General features: G+C 47.4%; 1 protein-coding gene across 1 annotated transcript in view; it reads left to right on the forward strand.

Annotated features, from left to right (window-relative positions):
* KSR2 (kinase suppressor of ras 2) overlaps positions 1-25,932 on the forward strand; it is a gene marked incomplete at its 3' end in the record, with an annotated part of 186,466 nt that overhangs the window by 21,354 nt on the left and 139,180 nt on the right. The window contains exons 2-3 of the mRNA XM_081892157.1: positions 5,991-6,131; positions 14,453-14,603. Coding sequence (XP_081748283.1) covers positions 5,991-6,131; positions 14,453-14,603 — 292 coding nt within the window. The remainder of the gene's footprint in view (positions 1-5,990; positions 6,132-14,452; positions 14,604-25,932) is intronic.

Here is a 25,932-nt window from a genome sequence, read left to right on the forward strand (position 1 = left end):
GCCCTCAGCCAGCCCCTACCAGCCTGCCTGGTTTCCTCATAACCAGCCCAGGGGATGGTCCTGGTTGTCAGCTTTCTCCTCCTCAGTCTCACAGAATGAAGAATGGGGGCAAAAATAGAATTAGCTGCCTCTGCCTGCCTGCCATTGGCTCTGGCTCCCCCTGCTGTTCGGCTCCCTGCCTTCCGCCCTACTATTCCAGGGCGCGCCAGCTACCACTGGGTGTGGTTGATCCATTTTCTTGAAGGAAACCTGTTGTGGAGTCCTGAGGCAGTTGAGCAGCTACTGAGTCTCCCCTCTCATCACACCGCTCCCCCCTTCTCTCCCCCTTGCCTGCCATCTCCATGGAGAATAAGCTGTTTGAGGGACACAGAGAAGGGGCTGAGGATAAATATTTTCTCTTATCGCCTCGTAGCCACAATCTCTATTCAGGTATCAGCTTGCAGGTTGTGCTTTTGAAAGGAGGAGAGCCTGGGCTTGTCCTGGGCAAAAGAGATGGAGAAATGAGCACCACTATTATTCTGCATGAAGAGCTGCAGAGCTTTTGTCTGCTTTTACTTGCACTTAATATTTGCATACCCTCCTTTTCTGTTTAAACCCATAACAAGGGATGGACAGAGAACCTGTCTATTTCTGTTTCTCGTTTTTCCAATCCTAAGTTCTCCACATTTCCACACCAGTTTGTAATTTTTTAAAAAAAGTCCTCGTGAAATTCCTAATCATTTTAAGTGTGAATTTCTCCCAACTATACACATTGTTTGCATGCAATTTCCCCCGATATACACACTTTTGCAAAGCGATTTTCCTAATGCAATGCATCTTTCCATGTTATCATCATTATTATGGCTAAAGTTCAATTGTGTGCAGACTTTAGTGTATGTATATTTGCACACATTACTTGGTTAGAGAACTGCCTTGCTGCCTTGCAAAATTCAGAGGAGAGTGAATTTCGGAGGACGGTCGTGTGTTTCAGTTTGCATATTGTTTTACAAACTGCAAATTAAGGCTTATGATTGCCTTAAAATGTGAACTGAGTTGAATTTCTCTCCCATCCCAACTCATAACCAAAGCGACTATGCCAGAAGAACAGGATACAATGAAGAAATAAAACACTGGATAGATCTCTGAGGACAGTGTTTTTTAATTAATCTATTCATTCATTTTATTTATTCATTTATTTAATAACTTTATATCTCATTTTTTCTCCAAGCAGCTCATAGTGGTTCTCCTCCCTCCTCCTCATTTTATCCTCACAACAACCCTGTGAGGTAGGGTAGGCTGAGAGGCAGTGACTGGCCCAAGGCCACTTCAATGAGCTTCATGGCTGAGTGGGGATTTGAACCCAGGTCCTTCCAGGTTCAACACTCTGTGCCACACTGCATGTCTGTCCCTCCCCTTCCTCCCTAAAGGGTTAGCTCCCTTACACAGAAGGCAGATGGGAACAGGACCCTGGACAGCTGCCAGAGAGCCCTGCAGGCTGGCACCCCACTGCCAGAGATGTTGTCTAAGCAAGGAGCTGAGGGTAACCAAAACTCCATGTAGCCTGAAGGCCAGGGGTGTTATCTGCTCCATATCTCTGGATTGCAACAGAGGCACCGCTTGATTTGGGAAATGAAAATACCGCAGTAGACTTATCCTTGGCGTGACAGGACTTCGCCCTCTGATGGAGCAGTGCTTAGTAATAATAATAATAATATATACCCTGCCCCCTCTGGCTTCCAACAGGCTATTAAAAATACAGTAAAAGATCAAACATTAAAAACTTCCCTAAACAGGCCTGCCTTCAGATGTCTTCTAAAAGTCAGATAGTTGTTTATATCTGATGGGAGGGCATTCCACAGGGCGGGTGCCACTACCGAGAAGGCCCTCTGCCTGGTTCCCTGTAACTTGGCTTCTTGCAGTGAGGGAACCGCCAGAAGGCCCTCGGAACTGGACCTCAGTGTCCAGGCAGAACGATGGGGGTGGAGACGCTCCTTCAGGTATACTGGGCTGAGGCCCAAGTACTGGGGCAATTTTCCACAAGTAAATAGCTCAGACCAGGGGTAGGCAACCTAAGGCCCGGGAGCCGGATGTGGTCCCATCGCCTTCTCAATCCGGCCTGCAGACGGTCTGGGAATCAGCGTGTTTTTACATGAGTAGAATGTTTCTTTTTATTTAAAATGCATCTCTGGGTGATTTGTGGGGCATAGGAATTCATTCATTATTATTTTTTTCAAAATATAGTCTGCCCCCCCCCCCAAGGTCTGAGGGACAGTGGACTGGCCCATGGCTGAAAAAGTTTGCTGACCCCTGATTTAAGAGAACACTGTAAACAACTAAAAACTTTGGCAGGATTTGAGTAATGCTTGTAATGTATGAAAAACTATGGTAAAAATGAATTATTTTTTGTTAAAAAAAAAGGAGAGAAAGTAATGGGGGGGAAAATTGATAATGGTAACCCTGGAAGGGCGGAGAGGATTCAAAGGATTCAGGGAATTCTAAACAATGAGATGGATGTTTTGTTTGAATTTATTTTTTTTATGTAAAACTCAATAAAAATACAGTGGTACCTCAGGTTACATGCGCTTCAGGTTACATACGCTTCAGGTTACAGACTCCGCTAATCCAGAAATAGTACCACAGGTTAAGAACTTTGCTTCAGGATGAGAACAGAAATCGTGCAGCGGCGGCATGGCGGCAGCAGGAGGCCCCATTAGCTAAAGTGGTGCTTCAGGTTAAGAACAGTTTCAGGTTAAGAATGGACCTCCAGAATGAATTAAGTACTTAACCTGAGGTACCACTGTATATTAAAAAAAAGAAAAAGAGATTGACAGAGCAGTGCTCTGTTTGCCTGGCAGAACAACGGACACAATCCTTGACCTTTTGTACTGTAGGTGACATTCAAGCCACACAGAAACCAGAGGTTTCTGCAGATAATTTACCTCACAAAGGAAAACCTCTCTCCCTCCTCCATCCAGGCAGGCAAGCAAGAGGCGTTATCAAAGTTCAAGGGGCACATTTCAGCCAGGCAAAGAATCTGAGCAGCACCAGTGAGAGTTGTGGCCTGGGAAGAGTCCTGAGGTCCGAGCAGAGAGTACTGGAGGGCCACATTCACACGCCCCCACCCCAGGCCTGAAGTTCCTCATCCCTGTGCCAGCATCTGCCAACACACACCTGGTGAAGTCATATCCGGCCCACAACCTGACAGTTATTCTTTTGGGGAGCACACGCCCTCCTGTCTTGTACAGTGGTACCTCGGATTACATACACTTCAGGTTACATACGCTTCAGGTTACAGACTCCACTAACCCAGAAATATTACCTCAGGTTAAGAACTTTGCTTCAGGATGAGAACAGAAATCGTGCGCCAGTGGCACGGCGGCAGAGGGAGGCCCCATTAGCTAAAGTGGTGCTTCAGGTTAAGAACAGTTTCAGGTTAAGAACGGACCTCCAGAACGAATTAAGTACTTAACCCAAGGTACTACTGTACTCTCTACAAAGACCTGAGGAACAAGATCATCACCTCACTCGTACTAACCATCCCAGGGCGCTCAACCACTGCCACAATGTCCTTTCTTCTATCAGATCAAAATGAGCAGATAACAGCAAAGGTTGCTAGGTTCATAGCAGGTGCAATCAGAATAAGGGCCACTAACTGACAGCTGATTCAGGACTTTAAATTGTGCTCTTATATCAAATTTCCTTTTCTGTGTACAGTGGTACCCCGGGTTAAGTACTTAATTCGTTCCGGAGGTCTGTACTTAACCTGAAACTGTTCTTAACCTGAAGCACCACTTTAGCTAATGGGGCCTCTTGCTGCCGCTGTGCCACCGGAGCACGATTTCTGTTCTCATCCTGAAGCAAAGTTCTTAACCTGAAGCACTATTTCTGGGTTAGCGGAGTCTGTAACCTGAAGCGTATATCACCTGAAGCGTATGTAACCCGAGGTACCACTGTATACTGTAATGTTTTATTGTTGCTATGGCCGTTGGCTAATGCGAATAAAGTTTTATCTTTTGGGGCACTGCTACGAGACACCCTTTGGTGTCTCTGCAGGGGAAGAACTAGCAAGGCTAAGAAAAAGGATGAAGAGGCAGACACCCCTGGATATATAAAGCAGTGCCACCTTGTGTCAGGAATGGTGAGCTGCAACTTAGCAGGGACGCCGTTGACAGGTTGATGATGCCCAGCATGGAGAGAAGTTTTTCTCCCCTTCTCATAGCACTTGGACTGTGGACAAGCTGATTGCTGGAGGTTTAAGGGCAGATAAAAGAAAGGACTTATTCATGTGTGCGTTAAACTGTGGAACTCGCTGCTGCAGGACACACTGACGGTCACCGATTTGGGCGGCTTTAAATGAGGGATTGGACTAATAATAATAATAATAATAATAATAAAATTATTATTTATACCCCTCCCATCTGGCTGGGTTTCCCCAGCCACTCTGGGCGGCTTACAACACAATATTAAAATACAGTAATGCACCAAACATTAAAAGCTTCCCTAAACAGGGATGCCTTCAGATGTCTTCTAAAAGTCAGATACTTGTTTATTTCCTTGACATCTTGTGGGAGGACATTCCACAGGGAGGGCACCACTACCGAGAAGGCCCTGTGTCTGCTTCCCTGTAACCTCACTTCTCACAGTGAGGGAACCACCAAAAGGCCCTCGGCGCTGGACCTCAGTGTCTGGGCTGAACGATGGGGGTGGAGACGCTCCTTCAGGTATACTGGACCGAGGCCGTTTAGGGCTTTAAAGGCCAGCACCAACACTTGGAATTGTGCTCTGAAACGTACTGGGAGCCAATGTCGGTCTTTCAAGACCACTGTTATGTGGTCTTGGCGGCCGCTCCCAGTCACCACTCTAGCTGCCTAGAGGAAAAGGCTATGCTCTATATCTCCACTGTCAGAGGCAAAAACGCCTCTGAATATCCGTAGCTGGAAACCGCAGGAGGGAAGAGTGTTCTTGTGTTTGGGTCCTGTTTGCAGGGTTTCCCACTCGGGCATCTGGTTGGCCAATGGGAGAACAGGATGTTGGACTAGATGGGCCATTGGCTGGATCCAGCAGGCTCCTCTTACAAACTTATGTAAGTTTTGGTCAACTTTGTGAGCCTGCGTGCCAGCGATGGGCTTGGCCAGAGGCAAAAGGAGTTAGAGCGATGAGGGCAAATTTTTGCCTTTGTGCGATAGGCTGGCTTAACAACAACAAAACGAAATACCTTTTTCAGTCTTCTTCGAAAATGACAGTGACCAGGAAGTGGTGGTTTTTTTTTTGCTTAAATCCTTTTGCAATAATAATAATAATAATAATAATAATATCATTATTGCATTATGAAAGGGGATCTCTGAGATTTGAAATAACTGGAACACAGGGTTTGTTACTCTGTTGTGCCTGGATCTTATTTGTGTTTACCTGTTGGGCTTTCTGAGTTATTTTTGATTTTAAAAAAATCTTTGTAAAAGAAAAGGAAAGAAAGAAGCCTATGAAGAAAGTGGTGTGGTAAATGTGAGCAAAATTACCAAGAATGAAATATATGCTTCTGTTTCCATGGGAAATAAAATAAGTGTGTGGTGTATGATTGACTCTTAATTCCAGGGTCACGGGTTCGAGTCATTGGGCAAAAGATTCCTGAATTGCAGGGACTTGAACTTGTTGATCCTTCCATCCCTACAATTCTATAGTTCCATGACTCTCCTCGTAACCACTTTTGGGTCTGCCCCCACTCCTTACTAGCCATGGTGGCTAGATTCTGCCCCCACTGTCAGTGGCAATATACCCCTGTGTACCACTTTTATTTATTTACGGAAAATATTTGAAAGAAATAAATAAATGGCGGCGACACCTGCAGGTGTGATTCATTGGGGGCCAGGCTGCAAACTGCTAGAGGGTGCGGAAGAGAGCATGGTGGGGAGAGGAGGGGGTAACATGCCATGGGGATGGGCGGGATCTCCTGACAGACAGTTGCCTTGACTCCGCCTACCTCCTGTCTCTTCCCAACCCTTTCTGTTTTCCAGAGCAAACTGGTGAAGTACTTCAGCCGCCAGCTCTCGTGCAAGAGGAAAGTGGCTCTCCAGGAACGCAATGCCAAGCTCGAGGGCTTCCCGCAGCTCCTGCACTGGTTCCGCATCGTCAACGTCCGCAAGGAGGTCATGGAGGTGAGCTGCGCACGGGGTCTTGGAGGGGTTGGCCCCTGCCTCTTCCCAGGCCTCCCTCTTCCAGCTTCTTGTCCCTCCAGCCCCCCTCCTCCCCTTCCTCTGTTCTGTGTGCCTTTGATGGTGCTCTACGATTCGTTCCTTTTTGGAGAAAGCGCAATAAGACGGGGACCAAACTGGGGTCGCTAAGAAGCACAGTGGAAGAATCATGTGGTGTGAGCTCACAGTGCTGAGGTGTTTTAATTAGTTTAGTTAGTTAATTAGGTGATGTAAAGCAGAGGCGGGGTATGCGGGTGACGCTGTGGGTTAAACCACAGAGACTAGGACTTGCTGATCAGAAGGTCGGCGGTTCAAATCCCTGGGACAGGGTGAGCTCCCGTTGCTCGGTCCCTGCTCCTGCCAACCTAGCAGTTTGAAAGCACGTCAAAGTGCAAGTAGATAAGTAGGTACCACTCCGGCAGGAAGGTACTGTAAACGGTGTTTCCGTGCGCTGCTCTGGTTCGCCAGAAGCGGCTTAGTCATGCTGGCCACATGACCCGGAAGCTGTACGTCGGCTCGGTTGGCCAATAAAGCGAGATGAGCGCCGCAACCCCCCTAACGGTCAGGGGTCCCTTTACCTTTACCTAAAGCAGAGGCAGTTGAAAGCACACTGAGAAACTGAGGCTCTATGCAAACCTTCACTTCACTTACGTTTCCTGTTTTTTGAAAAAAATTCTACAGTGGTACCTCGGTTGTCAAACATCTCGGAAGCCGAACCTTTTGGTTTTCGAACGCTGAAAACCTGGAAGTAAATGCTTCTGTTTTCAAATGCGCCTCGGAAGTCGAACCCTTTGCGCCTCGGTTTTTGAACATTTCAGAAATCGAACGGTCTTCCAGAACAGATTACAGTTGACAACCAAGGCACCACTGTATTAAATATTGTATTGTGTTACAAAACAGCCAAATAAACAAGGGAAAATACATCTAGCATCTTCCCTTTTGATTCATAGAGTCTTTTCCGCAGTTGCTTTATGAGACGCTATTGTCAATAGACATCATGTGATTGGAGGGGAAAGAGAGGGAGATGCGGGGGGTAAACAATGCGTGCACATGGAGATAGATAAAATCAGAAACATCTTCACTATCTGTTCCTCCTAAACAAACTAAGGAAAATTCCCACAACACTAAACAGGTCCACACAGTCCATGCTTAAAGCATGGAAGGAAGAAGTAGGAACACGGACCCCAACCGCATCCCATCACCCTTATTCCATCATTCAGCCCAAAGCATCCATATAAAAAAGGCCTAGCAGGCTAAAAGTCTATCATATTGCCGACTTTTACACTTCACGTCTTCATTTTCTTTTTTCTTTTTGTAACATAAAATCTTCATTAGGGCTAAAATTCATGATGTGGTATGTGGTTACAAAGAACCGTTCCTAGGATTGCCGTCTTTTGAATTACTCTAACACAGGCATAGGCAAACTCAGCCCTCTAGATGTTTTGGGACTACAACTCCCATCATGCCTAGCTAACAGGACCAGTGGTCAGGGATGATGGGAATAGTAGTCCCAAAACATCCGGAGGGCCGAGTTTGCCTATGCGTGCTCTAACAGTAGTTTGATCTCCAGTAATGAGTACATGATCATGTTTAAATCTATGCAAATAACATTTAATTGCTAGATCTCCACAGGCTGGTCCTTTGTGAAAGGCACAAAAGGAGGCCAATATATGGTCAGTTGGCAACCCCTGACTCTTTTCCAAACTACAATTTCTGCTGACTCTCCCAGGAAGCAGTTTTTGAGATATGAATGACTCAGCAGAACCCACCTATGGCAGCAGCAGCATCTACCAGTGTGGTGTAGTGGTTAAGAGCGGTGGACTTGTAATCTGGTGAACGGGGTTCGCTTCCCCGCTCCTCCTCATGCAGCTGCTGGGTGACCTTGGGCTAGTCACACTTTTCTGAAGTCTCTCAGCCCCACTCACCTCACAGAGTGTTTGTTGTGGGGGAGGAAGGGAAAGGAGAATGTTAGCCGCTTTGAGACTCCTTCAGGTAGTGATAAAGCAGGATACCAAATCCAAACTCTTCTTCTTCTTCTACTCAGCCAGTCACCTTTCTTCTCTCTGTCCCCTTATCATTTGATGCTTGCTCGACAGATGACAACCAGCCGTTGATTACTGGTGCTTGAGTGTACTAGTACTGTATCCATTTTATCAAAATGATTGTCGGTTTTATTACTTTTATATATTCTCTGATCAAATCCCTCTTTTAAGGTAAGAGACAAATAAAAGGAAGCACTCCTGAATATAAGCTGCACTCTCCTTCCAATTTCAGACCCTGAAAAGTGCGGCCATAGTTCTTTGATGCACTGTCTCCACAGGTCCACAAGAGGGCAGCATTGCTCAACTCTGTGAGTCTTTTTCCACGGGGAAAAACAACTTTGGCTTCCTAAATAAAGCTCAACAACTCTGAAAATGGGTAGATCACTGCCAGTTTTTTTAATACCGTGAGTAGATCGCAGACTCTTGGAAGTTGGACGCCCCTGATCTAGCTCATATGCATAGGCTTAGCTGGCAGCTTCTGACTAAAACACCTCCTTTTTTTTAGCATTAAAGGGAGCAAAATGAGAAATAGGATTGGGTTTTTCTTTTTATGTTGGGTCAGTTTCTCAGTGGAAAATCTGAAAAGCGACATAGGACCATAGGAAGCTGCCTTAGCCAGGCCCTTGGTCCATCTAGCGCAATGCAGGCAACTCTGACTGGCAGCAGCAGTTCTCTAGGGACATTCCTACCCTAATGGAAGATGCTGGGAGTTGACCAGGACCTTCTGTGAGCAAGGCAGATGCTCTACCCTTGAAAGTATCCAGCAATATCAAGTTATAGGAAAACTGGTGCTATTAACAGTAATCCTTCTAGTTGGTTAATTAGTTCAGCAACTCCCATGCAAATAAATAATAATAATAATAATAATAATAATAATAATAATAATAATAATAATAACAACAACAATAATAATTTATTTATACCCCGCCCATCTGGCTGGACTTCCCCAGTCACTCTGGGCGGCTTCCCAAAAAAATATTAAAATACTGTAATACATCAAACATTAAAAGCTTCCCTAAACAGGGCTGCCTTCAGATGTCTTCTGAAAGTCTGGTAGTTGTTGTTCTCTTTGACATCTGGTGGGAGGGTGTTCCACAGGGCGGGTGCCACTACCGAGAAGGCCCTCTGCCTGGTTCCCTGTAACTTGGCTTCTCACAGTGAGGGAACTGCCAGAAGGCCCTCGGCGCTGGACCTCAGTGTCCGGGTAGAACGATGGGGGTGGAGACGCTCCTTCAGGTATACTGGACCGAGGCCGTTTAGGGCTTTAAAGGTCAGCACCAACACTTTGAATTGTGCTCGGAAATGTACTGGGAGCCAATGTAGGTCTTTCAAGACCGGTGTTATATGGTCTCGGCAGCCCTCGGCTTGCGTCATCACATGATGTGTGATGCTAATTATTTCCCCCAAGTGTTAAATGATAACTAATCAGAGGCAGCTACAGGAGAGCTATGGGATTCAGGTGAGGGTCAGATGCCTTGTCAATCCCAGCAGGTATATAAGAGGACGACCCGGCCTGCCCAGGCTGCCTTTTCCCTGTGATAAGCAAATCTTGAAACTATAAACCGCTTCTGATAATACCCAGGAAACATCAAGAGCCGCAGCTCAGCAGAAGAGCATCTGTTTGCATGCAGAAGTTCCCAAGTTCAGACCCTGAAGGCATCTCCTGCTAGGGCTGACAGAGAGACCCTTGTCTGTAACTTCGCTGCCAGTCTGTGCAGACAGTCCTGAGCTCAATGGACCAACGGTGGCCCTCCAGGCATTTTCATCTGGCCTTTGGGACTCTGCCCAGGTCCTGCCCCTCTTTAGCCCTGCTTTGTCTTGTCTTCTAGGTTGGGCAGTCCAACCTCTCTGACCAAGCAGGCTGAAACAGTCCTTCGAAACAGATAGTATTATTTCTTTTTTTTCAATCTCACTCACTTCTTTCCCTCCACACTCTATCTTTTTATGGATGAAATTTTCTTAATAAAATATCATTATTAATAGTAAAAACAACAACAGACAGACCCCAGGGGCTGCACACGGAATTTTAATTTCCCTATCGTAAAATCAAAGCTGCTCGCAATATAGTTAATATTATTTAATATGCACGGTTAATGGCTCAAATGTGTCCTTGAACTGCTATGGGGCCTCTTAGAATCATAGAATTGTGGAGTTGGAAGGGATCCCAAGGGTCATTTAGCTCAACCCCCTATAATTCAGGAATCTCAACTAGACCATATGTTACAGGTGGCCACCCAACCTCTGCTTTTGTTGTTGTTGTTTAGTCGTTTAGTCGTGCCTGACTGTTCATGACCCCATGGACCAGAGCACGCCAGGCCCTCCTGTCTTCCACTGCCTCCTGCAGTTTGGTCAAACTCATGCTGGTACCTTCAAGAACACTATCCAACCATATTGTCTTCTGTTGTCCCCTTCTCCTTGTGCCCTCCATCTTTCTCAACATCAGGGTCTTTTCCAGGGAGTCTTCTCTTCTCATGAGGTGGCCAAAGTATTGGAGCCTCAGCTTCAGGATCTGTCCTTCCAGTGAGCACTCAGGGCTGATTTCCTTAAGAATGGATACGTTTGATCTTCTTGCAGTCCATGGGACTCTCAAGAGTCTCCTCCAGCACCATAATCCAAAAGCATCAATTCTTCGGCGATCAGCCTTCTTTATGGTCCAGCTCTCACTTCTTCCGTACATCACTACTGGGAAAACCATCCCGTTGTCTTTGTCCATGGAGTTTTCTTGGCAGGGATACTGGAGTGGCTTGCTGGTTCCTGCTGCAGGTGGATCACATTGGGTCAAAACTCTCCACTATGACCTGTCCATCTTGGGTGTCCCTGCACAGCATCGCTCATAGCTTCTCTGAGTTATTCAAGCCCCTTTGCCACGGCAAGGCAGTGATCCATGAAGGGGCAACCTCTGCTTAAAACCCCCCAAAGAAGGAGAGTCTACCACCTCCCGAGGGAGACCTTTCCGAACAGATCTTACTGTCAGAAAGTTCTTCCTGATGTTTAGTCAGAATCTCCTTTGCGTTTAGTTGGAATCTTTGCATTGTTCTGTATAATTGCGGTTTCAACGAAAGATCTTTTGTTCAGTTCAAATCTCTCTCTCTTTTTTTTTTAAAAAAACATTTATTCGAAAGTTACAATGCAACACACTTTCAATCAATATATCTGCCCAGCAGTTCAAATATCTGAAACCACCATTCTTCCTGAGCCCCACAAGAGCCCCATAGGGTGAGGTTACGCTTATTTCGCAGGAGAGCTGTTTGCGATGTCACCAGGTAATCTTTGCTACCCAGAGAAAACTCCCAGTTGCCCTTGGCAACAGTACAAGTGACTGAACGGCTGGATGTCACATTCAGAAATGCAACTCGTTAATACCTTCTTGGCTTCTTGCTTTTTTTTTTGCAAAAGTCTCTCGGAGAGCCCAGTACCTGGGAGCGATCTTGCCCACCCCCGCAGCGCCTTAAATTGCCCCGAGGTGCCGAGGCGCACCGACCATTTCCATGGGATTGCTGGCCCTTGGCTATTTCTAGGAATAGAAACTTCATAAATATTGAATCTGTTACTTACCTTGGCTCCATCTGCAGCGCACGTTTAAAGCGGCATTGCACCCATGAAAGCAGCCCTGGGTTCCCTCAGAGAATCCCGGGAGCTGTAGTTTGTTACAGGTGCTAAGTGTTGTTAGGAGACTCCCCACACCCTGTTCCCTTCACAGAGCTACTGTTCCCAGAGTGGTTTAACAATCTCTCCCTCTTCCAGGGAGCTCTGGGAATTGTAGCTCTTGTGAGGGAAACAGAGATCTCCTAGCAACTCTCAGCACCCTCAGCAAACTACAGTTCCCGGAATCCTTGGGAGGAAGCCAAGGCTATTTAAAATGGTACGACACTGCTTTAAATGTGCAGTGCAAATGAAAACATTTTATGATCCATGGAGGAGAGAAAAGCAGCGTGTTTATACTCTCCAACATTTCTCCAAAAAACAGGGACATCTTATTTCATAAGATGCTCCTGCAACTGATCGGAAGCCGTGCCTCGGTTGTTGAACATTTCAGAAGCTGAACGGACTTCCAGAATGGATTATGTTCGACAACTGAGGTTTGACTGTAATAATAATAATAATAATAATAATAATAATAGTAATAATTTTATTATTTATACCCTGCCCAGGTGACTGGGCAGCTTCCAACATATATAAAAACACAATAGAACACAATAGAACATCCCTGTAGAGGGCTGCCTTCGGATGTCTTCTAAAGGTTGTTATCTCCTTAGCTTGTGGGTCTCATAACTCCATACCCTCCAACATTTCTGCAATGAAAATAGGGATGTTCTAAGGAAAAGCGGGACATTCTGGGATCAAATCAGAAGTTGGGATGGCTTCTGTAATTCTGGAAAACAGTGGCACTCGGAGGGTCTGTTATACTCACTAAAGAAGATTTCATGACAAAACATAAGAATTTACTTTTTCGTTTATTTTGTATTTGAGGTGGCGGGTGATGTAAATGTAAGATTTTCTTTTGTTTGTTTTTTGTTGATGTGTAAAATAAAGCATAAACTCAAAAAAGAAAAAAAGAACCAGCAGCAAGGCTCTTCCCAGTTATTTGTTTATTTATTTGCAAAGATGTCTAGACTGCTAGTGTTAAGAGAGAGAGAAAACAGTGGTGAACATCTTAAAAATCAATAATACAATTGCATTCACAAGCATGTCTTAAATCAAATCAACAGACCAATATATATAACTGAATCACTCCTTAAGGAAAGCCTTGTGTTAGTATTAGCAGTCATTGGGAGCAGTTGTCTCTTGGAGCTGGTAGGGTGCTAGGCATGGAGACCAACAGTAAAAGTAAAGGTAAAGGGACCCCTGACCGTTAGGTCCAGTCGTGACCGACTCTGGGGCTGTGGCGCTCATCTCGCTTTATTGGCCGAGGGAGCCAGCATACATCTTCCAGGTCATGTGGCCAGCATGACTAAACCGCTTCTGGTGAACCAGAGCAGCGCACGGAAACGCCGTTTACCTTCCCGCCAGAGCGGTACCTATTTATCTACTTGGACTTTGACGTGCTTTCGAACTGCTAGGTTGGCAGGAGCAGGGACCGAGCAACAGGAACTCACCCCGTTGCGGGGATTTGAACCGCTGACCACCTGATCAGCAAGCCCAAGAGGCTCAGTGGTTTAGACCAGTGTTTTTCAACCACTGTTCCGCGGCACACTAGTGTGCCGCGAGATGTTGCCCGGTGTGCCGTGGGGAAAATTGAAAAATTTGAAAGATTTAAAAATAAAGTATTTTATAATTTTTCATATTTCTGTTTACTTACTATTTCATGATAAAGTAATTATAAAATACTTTCTTTGTGTTTATTTGATTCCTATTCAAGATAATTACTTTATATATAGTCAATATAGGCACAGAGTTACATTTTTTAACATTTTCTAACATTTTTTAACATTTTCTTAGACCACAGTGCCACCCGCATCCCTTAGACCAACAGTAGGTGGCGCTAAAGACAAAGGCAGACAGAGGCCAATTTAATTCCAGTTTTGATCCCATCCTCCCTGCTGGGGTAGCACTGAGATGGGGTGGGGAGGAAGCTGCCAGGGAAGGTCCCTGCCCTGGATGTTCTGTAAAGAAGAAGTCAGGCAGGCAGGTAGGGACTGGCTAAGGGCAGGCCGAACCTGATGGGGCAGTGCCCCATTTGCCCTGGGTTGTATCCAATACTACCATTTAATTTTTGCCTGGTTTTGTGCCTACAAAACAAAAAGAAAAGATTAAAAATATGTAAACCATAAAGCGACACAGCCTGGAAGGACTGAACTCCAAAAATACAGTGTGGCTCCAAAGGGATAATAAAGTGTTAACTCATTCAAAGGTTCCCTTTACTAATAACAAAGGCATGTAAAAATGAGAGTTTTCTCCACCTGTGAGTTCCACAGGATCGATAATAGAGGTTCTATAAAGCCTTAGAAGAGCCAGACATTCGCTTATGCCGGTGACACAGAGCACCTGTCTGCCTCAATATTCATATAAGAAATTGCACCCAAAATTTGTTCTCCTCTTAGCAAACCCATTGGAATGAAGGAACCTGATTCAAACAGGGCCATTAATCCCAGCAGGTCTTTTCTGAGTAGGATTTATTTGGCTGCAACCCTTTACATTTCCGGAGGATGCGATTGAGTTGTTGATCTCTGGCAGATTTGCTTGGCCTGGTGAGACTCTCTTCCTCCTTCTTATGACACTTGCCTTCCCCCTGCCTCCCTCTAGGAAATTACTCCTGGCCAGTTGAACCTGGAGGACCTTCTGGAGATGACGGACGAGCAGGTCTGCATGACGGTGAAGAAGTTTGGGGCCAACCAGGAGGAATGTGCAAGGCTCAACGCCTCCCTCTCCTGCCTCCGGAGCGTCCATAAATCAGGTGCGAAGGTGTGCTCTCCCTCCCTCCCTCCCTCGCTGACGACTGGGTGTCTAACTTTCAGTGGAGAACCTTGGGGCCCTCCAAGTTAGGTTATTATATAATAATAATAATAATAATAATAATAATAATAATAATAATAATATACCCTGCCCATCTAGCTGGGTTTCCCCAGCCACTCTGGGCGGCTTCCAACTGAATATTAAAAACAATATAGCATCAGACATTAAAAACGTCCCTAAACAGTTGTCATTTAAAAGTAAAATAGTTGTTTATTGCCTTGACATCTGCCTGGTTCCCTGTAATCTCACTTCTCGCAGTGAGAGACGCGCCAGAAGGCCCTTGGAGCTGGACCTCAGTGTCTGGGCTGGATGATGGGTGGAGACGCTCCTTCAGGTATACAGTATATATATATTTTAACCCCAGGCTTCAGGACATTATCTCCAATGGCCCATCTAGTCCAGCATGCTGTTCTCACAATTACCACACTGACCTGTGCGCAACAGTGCTCTCCCCTTCAGCAGCTGGTATTTAGAAGCAATGCCTTCAGTCTTGGCTAGTACCCCCCCCCCCAGTAGCCTCCTCTTCTCCCCTGAATTTTCCCAACCCTCTAAGTTGGTGGCAAAGGGTTAAACCACAGAGCCTAGGACTTGCCGATCAGAAGGTCAGCAGTTCGAATCCCCATGATGGGGTGAGCTCCTGTTGCTCGGTCCCTGCTGCTGCCAACCTAGCAGTTCAAAAGCACCTCAAAGTGCAAGTAGATAAATAGGTACCGCTCCAGCGGGAAGGTAAACAGCGTTTCCGTGCACTGCTCTGGTTAGCCAGAAGCGGCTTAGTCATGCTGGCCACACGACCCGGAAGCTGTACGCCGGCTCCTTCGGCCAATAAAGCAAGACAAGCACTGCAACCCCAGAGTCGGCCACGACTGGACCTAATGGTCAGGGGTCCCTTTACCTTTTTAAGTTGGTGACCACCACTGCCTTCTGTGGGAGGTAAGTTTGCAGTTTAGCTAGGTGTTCACCACTGGCGTGCGGCTCTGGTTGCCCAGATGAGAATAAGAGCATAGGAACATAAGACGAGCCTGCTAGATCTAGATCAGGCCAATAGCCCACCTAGCCCAGGAACCCTCCTCTTAAAATGGGCAACCAGATGTCTCCATGGAAAGCCCCACAAGCAGGACCTGAGCGCAAGAGCCCTCTCTCCACCTGTGATTCGCAGTAACTGGCATTCAGAGACATTACTGCCTCTGACCATGTAGGAAGAGCAAAGCCGTCACGGCTAGTAGCCAGCCATGGCACTGTCCTCCGGCACTGCCTCCTGTGGGAGTGAGTTCCACAGTTTAACTATGCGTTGCATGAAGAAATATTCTCTTGTTTATCTGTCCTGAATCGTCTAACAATGAACCTTGAGCTTCATTGGCTGTCTGTGAGTTCCAGTGTTATGGGAGAGGGAAGGAAGCACTTCCCATTAGCCACTTTCTTTAGGCGTAATTTTTATACACCTCTGGCAATCTCCTTTTACTTGCCTTTTCTCAGAAAAGGTGAAACTGGAGTGGAAAGTAGGGTGGGAAAAGCTTCTTGGCTTCCCTGATCTGCTTATAGCTTCTAGTATATCCTAGAATGGCTGACAGGACCCTCCGGTTAGGGGTGCCTGGAAATCTCGCAGCTTGTTGACGTTCCTTTACGAATTCTCATCTGCCTCTCTGCTTAACAGTTTCTTCAACAGCCGTAAAAAGAGTGTGCAGCCAAATTTGATCGCAACTGCAATCTTGCAAACCTCTCTGTCATTTCGGAAGTGTGTATGTGTGTGTGTTGGGGGCAGGGGGAGAGACCTAACTGGATGGCTTCTCAACGCACAGGGAATGGCTGTTGCTCAGCAGCTGAGCAACTCCTTTGCATACAGAAGGTACCGGGTTCAACTCTTGTTGTTTCCAGGCTGGGCTGGATGAGAGCCTGGTCTGATATCTTAGAGAGCCACCACCAGTCAGTACTGACAGTACAGTGGTACCTTGGATTACAGACGCTTCAGGTTGCAGACTCCGCTAACCCAGAAATAGTACCTCGGGTTAAGAACTTTGCTAAGGTGGTACCTCAGGTAAAGAACAGTTTCAGGTTAAGAACGGACCTCCAGAACGAATTAAGTTCTTAACCCGAGGTACCACTGTACTGAGCTGGATGGATGGTCATGAGTTGATAAGACAACCTCCTGAGTATGTGTTTTTAACAGTTACTGCAACCCGCCCTGGGACTTAAGGTGAATGGAGGGTAATAGTCATCACCATCATAATCATCTGTAAAAAAATAAATAAAGTCTGCCTGCTTGGCCTCTTGCAAACAGCAGAGGGTGCTGTGGGATAACAGAAGCCACACTGAGCTCAGTGTGGCAGTTGGATGTGGCGGGTCTCAAAATTCGCTGCTCTGGCTATCGGCAACCAGCTGTATTAATGGCATCATAGAAGTGGAGAGATGGAAGGGACCCCAGGAGTCATCTAGTTCTACCCCCTGCAGTTCAGGGATGAAAGATAAAGAATCCTTGGCAGGTGGCCATCCAACCTCTCTTTAAAAATCTCCCATGAAGGAGAGCCCACCATTTTCTGAGATATTGCCTGTAAGCTTCCAGTAGTTGGAGGACCTGCACCCATGCTGAGATTCGGCTGCCCACCACCTGACCGTGTGATCAGCAACTCTGTGGTTGAGGAGGTCTCAGCTATGGGCCACCATGGCTGTACTCTACCTCTGCCGTCAGAGCAGCATGCTTCTGAATGCCCTTTGCTGGGAATGACAGGTGAGCAGAGCACTGGTGGTCTCAGGACCTGCTTGCAGACATCTGGCCGGCCACTGTGAGAATGGGATGCTGGACTTGATGGGCCAACCTGGAATGGTGTTGCGTTCAACCACCTCCAGTCTGTAGTGATAATCATAATGAACACACAGTGAGAAGGACCATGTGCGGAGGAGGGCAACCAAGATGATCAAATGTCTCGAAACGAAGCCTTATGAGGAACGGTTGAAGGAGCTGGGTATGTTTAGACTGGAAAAGAGGAGATATGAGAGCCATCTTCAAATATTTCAAGGGCTGCCACATGGAAGAGGGAACAAGCTTGTTTTGTTCTGCTCTGGGTGGTAGGACTCGAACCAATGGCTTCAAGTTACAAGAAAGGAGATTCTGACTAAACATACAGAAAAAACTTTCAGACCGTAGGGGCTGTTTGACTGTGACACATTCTCCCTCGGGAATTTGTGGACTCTCCTTCCTTGAAGGTTTTTAAGCAGAGGCTGGATGGCCACCTGTCATGGATGCTTTAGCTGAGATTCCTGCATTGCAGGGGGTTGGACTAGATGACCCTTTGGGTCCCTTCCAACACTGTGATTCTCTTATTCTATGACCTTGGTGTGACCCTAAACCAACTCCCGACGCCTTCCCCTCCTTTGCTTTAAGGCAGAGGAATCTGGCATGGGGGAACAAGGAAGAGCTGGAAGGCTGCACAGGAAAGTGCTGATTTCACCCTTCAGAGGTGTGGCTGGTTGTTGTGTCCTGGGACAAGCCCATCACAGTTTTCCATTTTTCCCACTCAGGGACAAAGCTGGCTACTAGAGTCTTGATGTTAGAGGAGGAGGAGAAACCCCCCCATCCCAATGTAATTACACTGCATTTGCCTCTCCCTCCACTGGTTTTTCCTCCTGGCTTCCTTCAGGCATGACATTAAATTTGCCACTCTTAACACACACACATAAAGACGACACTGGATCCTGTTCTTCCTTTCTGCCAATGACACACTCCCTTGGTATCTAGCTACTGCCAGGTCACAGGATTGATTCCAGAGGTGGGGAACCTTTTTCTGTCCGAGGGCCGCAGTTCCTTCTGGGTAGCTTTTTGAGGGCCAAATGCATTCCTTGGAGGCCAGAGCTGCTGCCTCTGTGGATCCTGCCGCATGAGGCAGTCCCCTCACCTTGCCTCATGGGTGGGTCAGCTCTGGGCTCCATGATGTCAGGGACGGGTGGGAGGGGGACTCGGCCTTTTTTTGCATCCAACTTGTCTCCAGGTGCCTTTGGGGGGGGGGAGAAAGGTACAGTCGTACCTCGGGTTACAGATGCTTCAGGTTATAGACGCTACTAACCCAGAAATAGTACCTTGGGTTAAGAACTTTGCTTCAGGATGAGAACAGAAATCACATGGCCGCAGTGGGAGGCCCTATTAGCTAAAGTGGTACCTCAGGTTAAGAACAGTTTCAGGTTAAGAACGGACCTCCAGAATGAATTAAGTTCTTAACCCAAGGTACCACTGTACAGTGGTACAGTGGTACCTCTGGTTACATACACTTCAGGTTACAGACACTTCAGGTTACAGACACTTCAGGTTACATACGCTTCTGGTTACAGACTCTGCTAACCCAGAAATATTACCTTGGGTTAAGAACTTTGCTTCAGGATGAGAACAGAAATTGTGCTCCGGCGGCACGGCAGCAGCGGGAGGCCCCATTAGCTAAAGTGGTGCTTCAGGTTAAGAACAGTTTCAGGTTAAGAACGGACCTCTGGAACTAATTAAGTATGTAACCAGAGGTACCACTGTACTAACTTTCTGCTCAGGCTCCAGAGTCTGCCACATTCTGAAGCAGTTGAACAGCTCCAACTCTCGGAAATGCTTCGCCTGCGCTGTCAGTTACTGCACCACAGTGCTTTTCATGGCTAAGGCCTCTTCGCTGTGCTCTGCACCAAGAAACGACGGGCGAGCAGTTCGTCTCGAGCTGCATGGAGTGTCATGATGCCCTATATTTCCGTCCCCCCTTCCCCCGCTCTCTGCTCGCACGTTACTCCTGTAGAGATATGTCCTAGGAAATTGGACCGCTCTAATGAATGACTCATTAACCGACATTGACATTGTACCTTATCCTAATTTATTAATATCAATCTCGACCCTTCCATCTCGTCTGCTGCTGACTCAAAGGTGCTTTAAAGGGACAGAAGCTGTTTCTTTAGACTGCGCTCGGAGAGCAGAGAAGGCTTTCCAGAACTTTCCACTGACTTCCAGGAGTGCCGTGCCTTCCAGGTGACAGCCTGCCGCTTCCCTGAGGCCTAGAAATGTGGTTGTTGAAAAGATCCTGACAGTTCTAACAGAGCTTGGCTGCAGGGCCCGTGCTCTGGAGGTGGGAGGTCCCCCATTCAATGTACACAAGAAGAACCTTCCTGCTGAATCAGGCCATGGGCCCCTCTAGCATGGACATCCTCTTCTCACAGTGGCTGAACAGCTTCTTATGGCAAGCCTGCAAGGAGGACTTGACTACAACAACACTCTCCATACTTGTAATTCCCAGCAAATTTGGGGGCCTCTTCTTCTTCTTTGGCAATCCCTCGTAGCCGAGTAAGATTGCCTTCCACAAACACGGTTTTAACAGTGAGTGCGTAAGTGACTGTGGAGGCCAATTCTGGATCCACACGTCCTTCCACAGTGGGGACATAGATTTCGGGGCAGGAGTTGATCATGGTGAGGGTTTGCCAAGCATGCCTTCCTCTTAGCACATTTCTCCCTTTCGTCCTGAGTTCGAGTGTCTTCAAAGCCATTGGTAAAGGCTGTTCTCCAATTGGAGCACTCGCAAGCCAGTGTTTCCCAGTTGTTGGTGTTTATACTACTTTTTTCTTAGATTTGCCTTGAGAGAGTCTTTAAACCTCTTTAAAGGCTTAACCACCAGCATTAAGCTGTCCATTTTTAAGTTCGGAATAGAGCAGTTGTTTTGGAAGACGATAATCAGGCATCTGCCCAACATGACCAGTCCAACGAAGTTGATGTTGAAGAATCATTGCTTTGACACTGCTGATCTTTGCTTCTTCCAGTTCACTGGCGTTAGTTCGCCTGTGTATATACTACCTCTGACAGTGGAGGCAGAACATAGTTGCTGATAGCTTTATTCTCCATCAGTAAAAGAATAATAGCATAGGAACAGCCTTCCAGGATTAGGCCAATGGCCCATCGGGTCCAGCATCCTGTTCTCATGGAAGCCAATGAGATGCCCATGGAAAATTTGCAAGCAGGACCCGAGCACAAGATCTTTCTCCCCTCCTGTGGTTTCCAGCAAGTGGTATTCAGGATTACTGCCTCTGACCGACTATTGAGACAGAGCACAGCAATCACGGCTACTATTGGACTAGTTGGGTGTTTTTAACCTCTCCCTTATTAACTGGCTTCAATTAAGTATGTTTACTATGATTCTATTGTTTGATCTCATACTTTGCCCCAAGAGAGAGCTCTTGCCCTTAAAGGCAGACTATAAAATATTTTAAATAAAAATAAAACAAAAGCTTCTTTTTTAAAGGGAAGGCAGGGATATGAAAGCCAAAAAAACCCTATTGAGAAATTCCCGTTTGGCTCTTAAATTTTCCCCAGCCACGAAATAACTGCAGCTTGAATGCTGATAAAACCAGCACCTTCCTGCAGTGGGAAGTTTAGCAGACATCTGTGTAACTTTTGCATTTCTTGTGTAGAGAAAACCTGATCTTCTGGAAAGGTCCTTGGAAGTGCAGAAGGGCCATTAATGCAGAGGATTTTTTTTGTATTTTATTTGTTTTTAAAGGAAAAAAAGGGTGGGGGGAAGGGGGTGGGTTGCTCAGGCTTCTCTTTGGCTAATTAAATAAACCTCGCCTGCGATGATGGACAGGTGAGACGAAGAGATGGACAGCCGGCTGGGAGATAAATGAAGAGGGAGGCTGTATTGACTCCGCATCACGACCAGAGCCTCCGCGGTTCCGTGTCGCAGATAAAAGGTCACCCGTGTCGCCACGCCGTCACTTCTTCAGAACGGGCGTCTGACGGATGTGCTTTCCACGCCTGCCCTGGTGACGGATGTCTGGGGGCTCGGAGAGAGGAGGGCTGTCAGCTGATTTCCCTCTGCCTCTTTCCCTTACGGTCTCATCTAGCTTCTTCTGCTGCCCCTCTCCAGGGGTGTGTGTAGATTTCTGCAGCCGAAAAAGGCTCTGTCCTGTCCTCGGTCCATTGGCGTGTGTCTGTGTGTGTTTTTATCCTGCTCTACTGCCATTATCTGCACTCGGTCAATCACTTCGATCCGAGAGGCTGTTGCTACTGAAGCCTGCAGCATGCTGAACTGCTGACAGAGTGTTTGGGGCGGCATTGCAAGTAGGGTAACCTTTCAGGTTGCATCGCCATGGGGGCACCAGGTGCCTTGCAAGCATTGTTATCGATGGTGAATATTAATCACAGGGGAACCATATTGCAATAAGTGCACCAGACCATTAATCAGCTGCTCGCTCGTGAATGCAGTTGCCAGAGTCCCAGCAATGGGGGTGGGAAGAGGAATGATCCATTATCACTCCAGAAGAAGGAGGTGGGGGAGAGGAAGGAGATAGATGGGCTTCCATTTGTCATGTTTGTGTGATGGCTAATGCCTCTTCATTAGGATGTATAGGACCGCCCTCCTAAAGCATTACAGAATGGAGACTGGGCCGAAGGCTAATCCTGATCTGCAGGGCATTGGCACTCCACCCGTCTTCCATTTTGAATATATTCACTAGCTCTGACTTTGCAGTCTATATTGGGACCACCACCTTGCACAGGCACCCACAAGATTCCAAAATGCTTTTTCTCTACCCAACAATAAAGCTCAGCGCTTGAATACATTGAAGCATTCCAGACGCACCATCTTCCTGCTTTTACAACAATCTTGTGAGGTAGGCTGGGCTGGGAGAGTGGCTTGCTTTGAGGCAGCAGGGAGGAACTTGTGGTCCTCCATATGTTATTGGGACTACAACTCCCATCAGCTGTGATCATCGGGCTCTCCTGACTGGGTCTGATGGCAGCTGGAGTTCAGCAGCTTCAGAATGGCCACCTAGTGAACTCATGGCACCAGTGTGGTTTGAACCTGGAGCTTAGTGCAATCTCTCAGCTAGTGAGCTGCATCGGTGCTCTTGCAACACAACTGTGGCACGTTGTCAAAGAATCAGGGTCCAAGGGATCTGTGTAGGCCAGCAAAAGGAAGCAGAGCCTCTACGTCCAATGTCAGTCCAATGCTTTTCCTCTAAGAGGGTTCGGCAACTTTCAGCAGTCTGGGTCCCTTCAGAGCCGCAGATTTGGCTTTGGGGTTTAGAGCAGAGAGGGAGAGTCAGATCTTTGGTTCTTCTGGCTAGTATTTTCAGACAGGGGGTCCCTCCCTGGACGACCTGAAGATGCACCTGGGACCTTCTGCATTCGAAACAGAGGCTCTTTCATTGAGCTTCAGCCCTTCCCCACTCAAAGCAGTTGACCATTTAAAACAGTGGCTTATAGTCTAATGCAGGGCTGCCCAAACTTCTTCCAAAGAGGGCCAGATTTGATGAAGTGAACGTGTGTGGATTGAAGTTGTTGAGCTTTTTTTACAATTTTACTCTAGGACATATACTGTCACGGGGGCCGGATTAAATCATTGACTGACGGGCCCCCAAAATGGACTTTGGACATGCCTGGTCTAACGAGACATGATGGAAAAGGAAGTGGAATGGGAGGGAGAGAGAAGGAAAACAGGCTGGTACCAAGGCTTCATTTTGTTTCTAATGGCCAGACAGAACGGCTGTGAGTGGAGGTAGTTCTTGGACCAGGCAACTAGCGTGAGCCAAGCTGGTGGATGGTGCCTTGAAACATCTCCTTCTCCATCCAGGCTGATCTATGCCACATTAACACCACACATTGAAAGAGCAGCATACCCATAGCTGTCAACTTACAGATTTGAAAATAAGGGACCTGCAGCCTCACCTGTCCCAGGCACTCCCATCTTCCTGTCGTCCTGCAGTCTGGTCAAACTCATGCTGGTAGCTTCGAGAACACTGTCCAACCAACTTTGTAACCAGAGGTTCAACTGAATAGAATCTGAATCACATGCACTACAAGGCCTATGCAGCCTCAACTTAAGATGGCTCCCCAGCCTGGCTTTGCACTGCAAAGTTTGCAGCAGCACGTGTAACAAAATGACGCCCAGCATTCAAAAACCTCCTCAGCTTGCATTAACTAGCCACACACACACAGCCTCCCCCCCTCCCCCGAGATATCCTTTCCTTTCCCCCCACCATGTGCCCCTGCTCCAAACAGATCTTTTCACCGGCAAGGGTGAGTGGGCTTTCGATGACGTATCCATCCGGTTCCGATCCGAGCACTCAGCACAGGTATGTTCAACTTCTGAGCCCCTCTGAGCCAAAGGCAGAAAGTCCAGCCAGCAACCAAACGAAGCTTCAAGGAAAACCACCATCACCTCTCCGCTGGGAAGCGCTTAGCAAAGGCGAGTCCCCAGGGAACACAGCTGATTTGATCAGCACAAGGCATGCAAGCTCCACACCCCAGTCGTTCTTAGACTTCTTATTGGGTGAGCAACACAGCCAAGCAACACAGTTGGAGCCTCCCTCCTCCCTGGCCGGCAGGAAGGGAGGGAGAGGAACTGCTTCATTTGAAATTTAAGGGACATCATTTAAGGGACATTTAAGCGAAATCCATCAATAAGGGACAGCAGCGGGACATGGCGCTGGAATAAGGGACTGTCCCTTCAAATAAGGGACACTTGACAGCTATGACCATACCATTTTAGACAGTTTTCCCTTCCCCCAAAGGATTCTGGGAGCTGTAGTTTGGTGAGGGTGCTGAGAGGGTGCTGTTAGGGAACAGTCCCCTGCCTACCTGGAGGTGCTGGGGATTGAACCCGGGGCCTTCCTGCCTGCCAGGCAGATGCTTCTACTCACCTGAGCTGTGACTCCACTGCACCTTTCACTTGCGTTTGGATGCAGTGCGCCCGTCGCGATGAGCAGCAGCCCTTCGTGACATTTTCTGCTTTTCTGTGGCTTAAAATTCCTGGTTGCCGTAGTAACTTTTGCTTTTTCTTGTGGGGGAGGAAAGCTAGAACACACTTGAGGAGCAGTTGCCGTCTCGGAGAAAGCAAAAACGAAGGTTGCTTTCTCACCTCGGAAGACCTAGTGGCGGTCAGCCGAGGGATCTGGGTAAGCCTGCGCGAGGGCCCCAGCGAAACGCAGGGCGAGGGACTTGCGGTCCTGGGTGGTGTGTTTTTTGAGGGATGCCTACCTTGACGTGGTCCCGTTGGGTGCTCTGATACCGCTGTGGGTCTCTTTTTGAAGCATTGTTAGGGCCATTGCAGATGACTAGGTAGCATGGGGCATGTTATATTGAAAAGAATCCCTTGGGAAAAACTGGTGAAGCTTGGGAGGAGGCCTGGCAGAAGATCAGCACCACGGACAGCTCACTGGGTGTTCTGGACAGAGCACGCAAGGCAGGATGTTGCTCTAGCTAGGACCTGTGGCTCACTGAGGTCTTGAATCAAGGGTGGGGAAGCTCAGGCCAGGGGCCACATGCGGCCCACCAAGCTCCCCTATCTGGCCCTCGGGACTCTCCTGGGGGCACACATCTTCTCACCAGGCAGCATCCCTTCACTGGCCCTCCTTGAGGAACATAGGAAGCTGCCTTATGTTGATTCAGACCCACTAGTCCATCTAGCTCAAAATGCCTTCTCAGCTGGTACAACATGAGACTCTTAATCTCAGGGTTCTGAGCTCGAGCCCCACAGAAGATTCTTGCCTTGCAGGGGGTTGGACTAGATGCCCCTCACGGTCCCTTCCAACATTACAATTCTATGATTCTATGAAAGGGCGTGGGTCTTGAGGGTTTCAGGCAGGGAGTTTCTCCCAGCCCTACCTGGAGATTGCCAGGGATTGAACCAGCTGCTAGCTGCTAGGCAGATGCTCTGCCACTGAGCTACGACCCTTCTGTGATCTTTTGCTCCCTTCTTGAGTGCTTTTGCCTGGCTGGTATGCGTCCTTGAGCTGTGATAACGCCTGTTGCTTACCTGGATGGAGGGTTGGGTTTGTGGCTGGAACGTAGCCTGCTGTAGAAAGGGGAGATTTGTATCCATTGCCCGCCATTGGCATGCAGCCTTTGGAAAGTTGCCTTTTATTGAATGTGGTCCTTGAGCTGAAAAAGGATCACCACCACTGGAGTAGAGGAAATAAAAAACAAGAGAGCAGAGACAAAGGGAAGGGGAGGTAACAAATCTAAATGTCTGCAAATGATGTGGGTAGATGAAGAAGGGGCTCATCACAGAGAAGTCACAGCCACAAACTGATAGGTCTGCTCATGAGAGCCAGTGTGGTGTAGTGGTTAGTGTGTTGGACTAGGACCTGGGAAAGCAGAGTTCAAATCCCCATTTGGGCCATGGCGCTCACCTTGGGCCACTCAGGGCATCTCACCTTAACCTCTACCTCACAGGGTTGCTGTGGGGATTAAATTTGGACAGGTGAACTGTATGCTATGGGTAGGCAAACTTAGGCCCGGGGGCCAGATCCGGCCCAATCGCCTT

This window comes from Podarcis melisellensis (genome assembly GCF_964234715.1).
Source record: "Podarcis melisellensis genome assembly, chromosome: 16".
Taxonomy (NCBI): Eukaryota; Metazoa; Chordata; class Lepidosauria; order Squamata; family Lacertidae; genus Podarcis; species Podarcis melisellensis.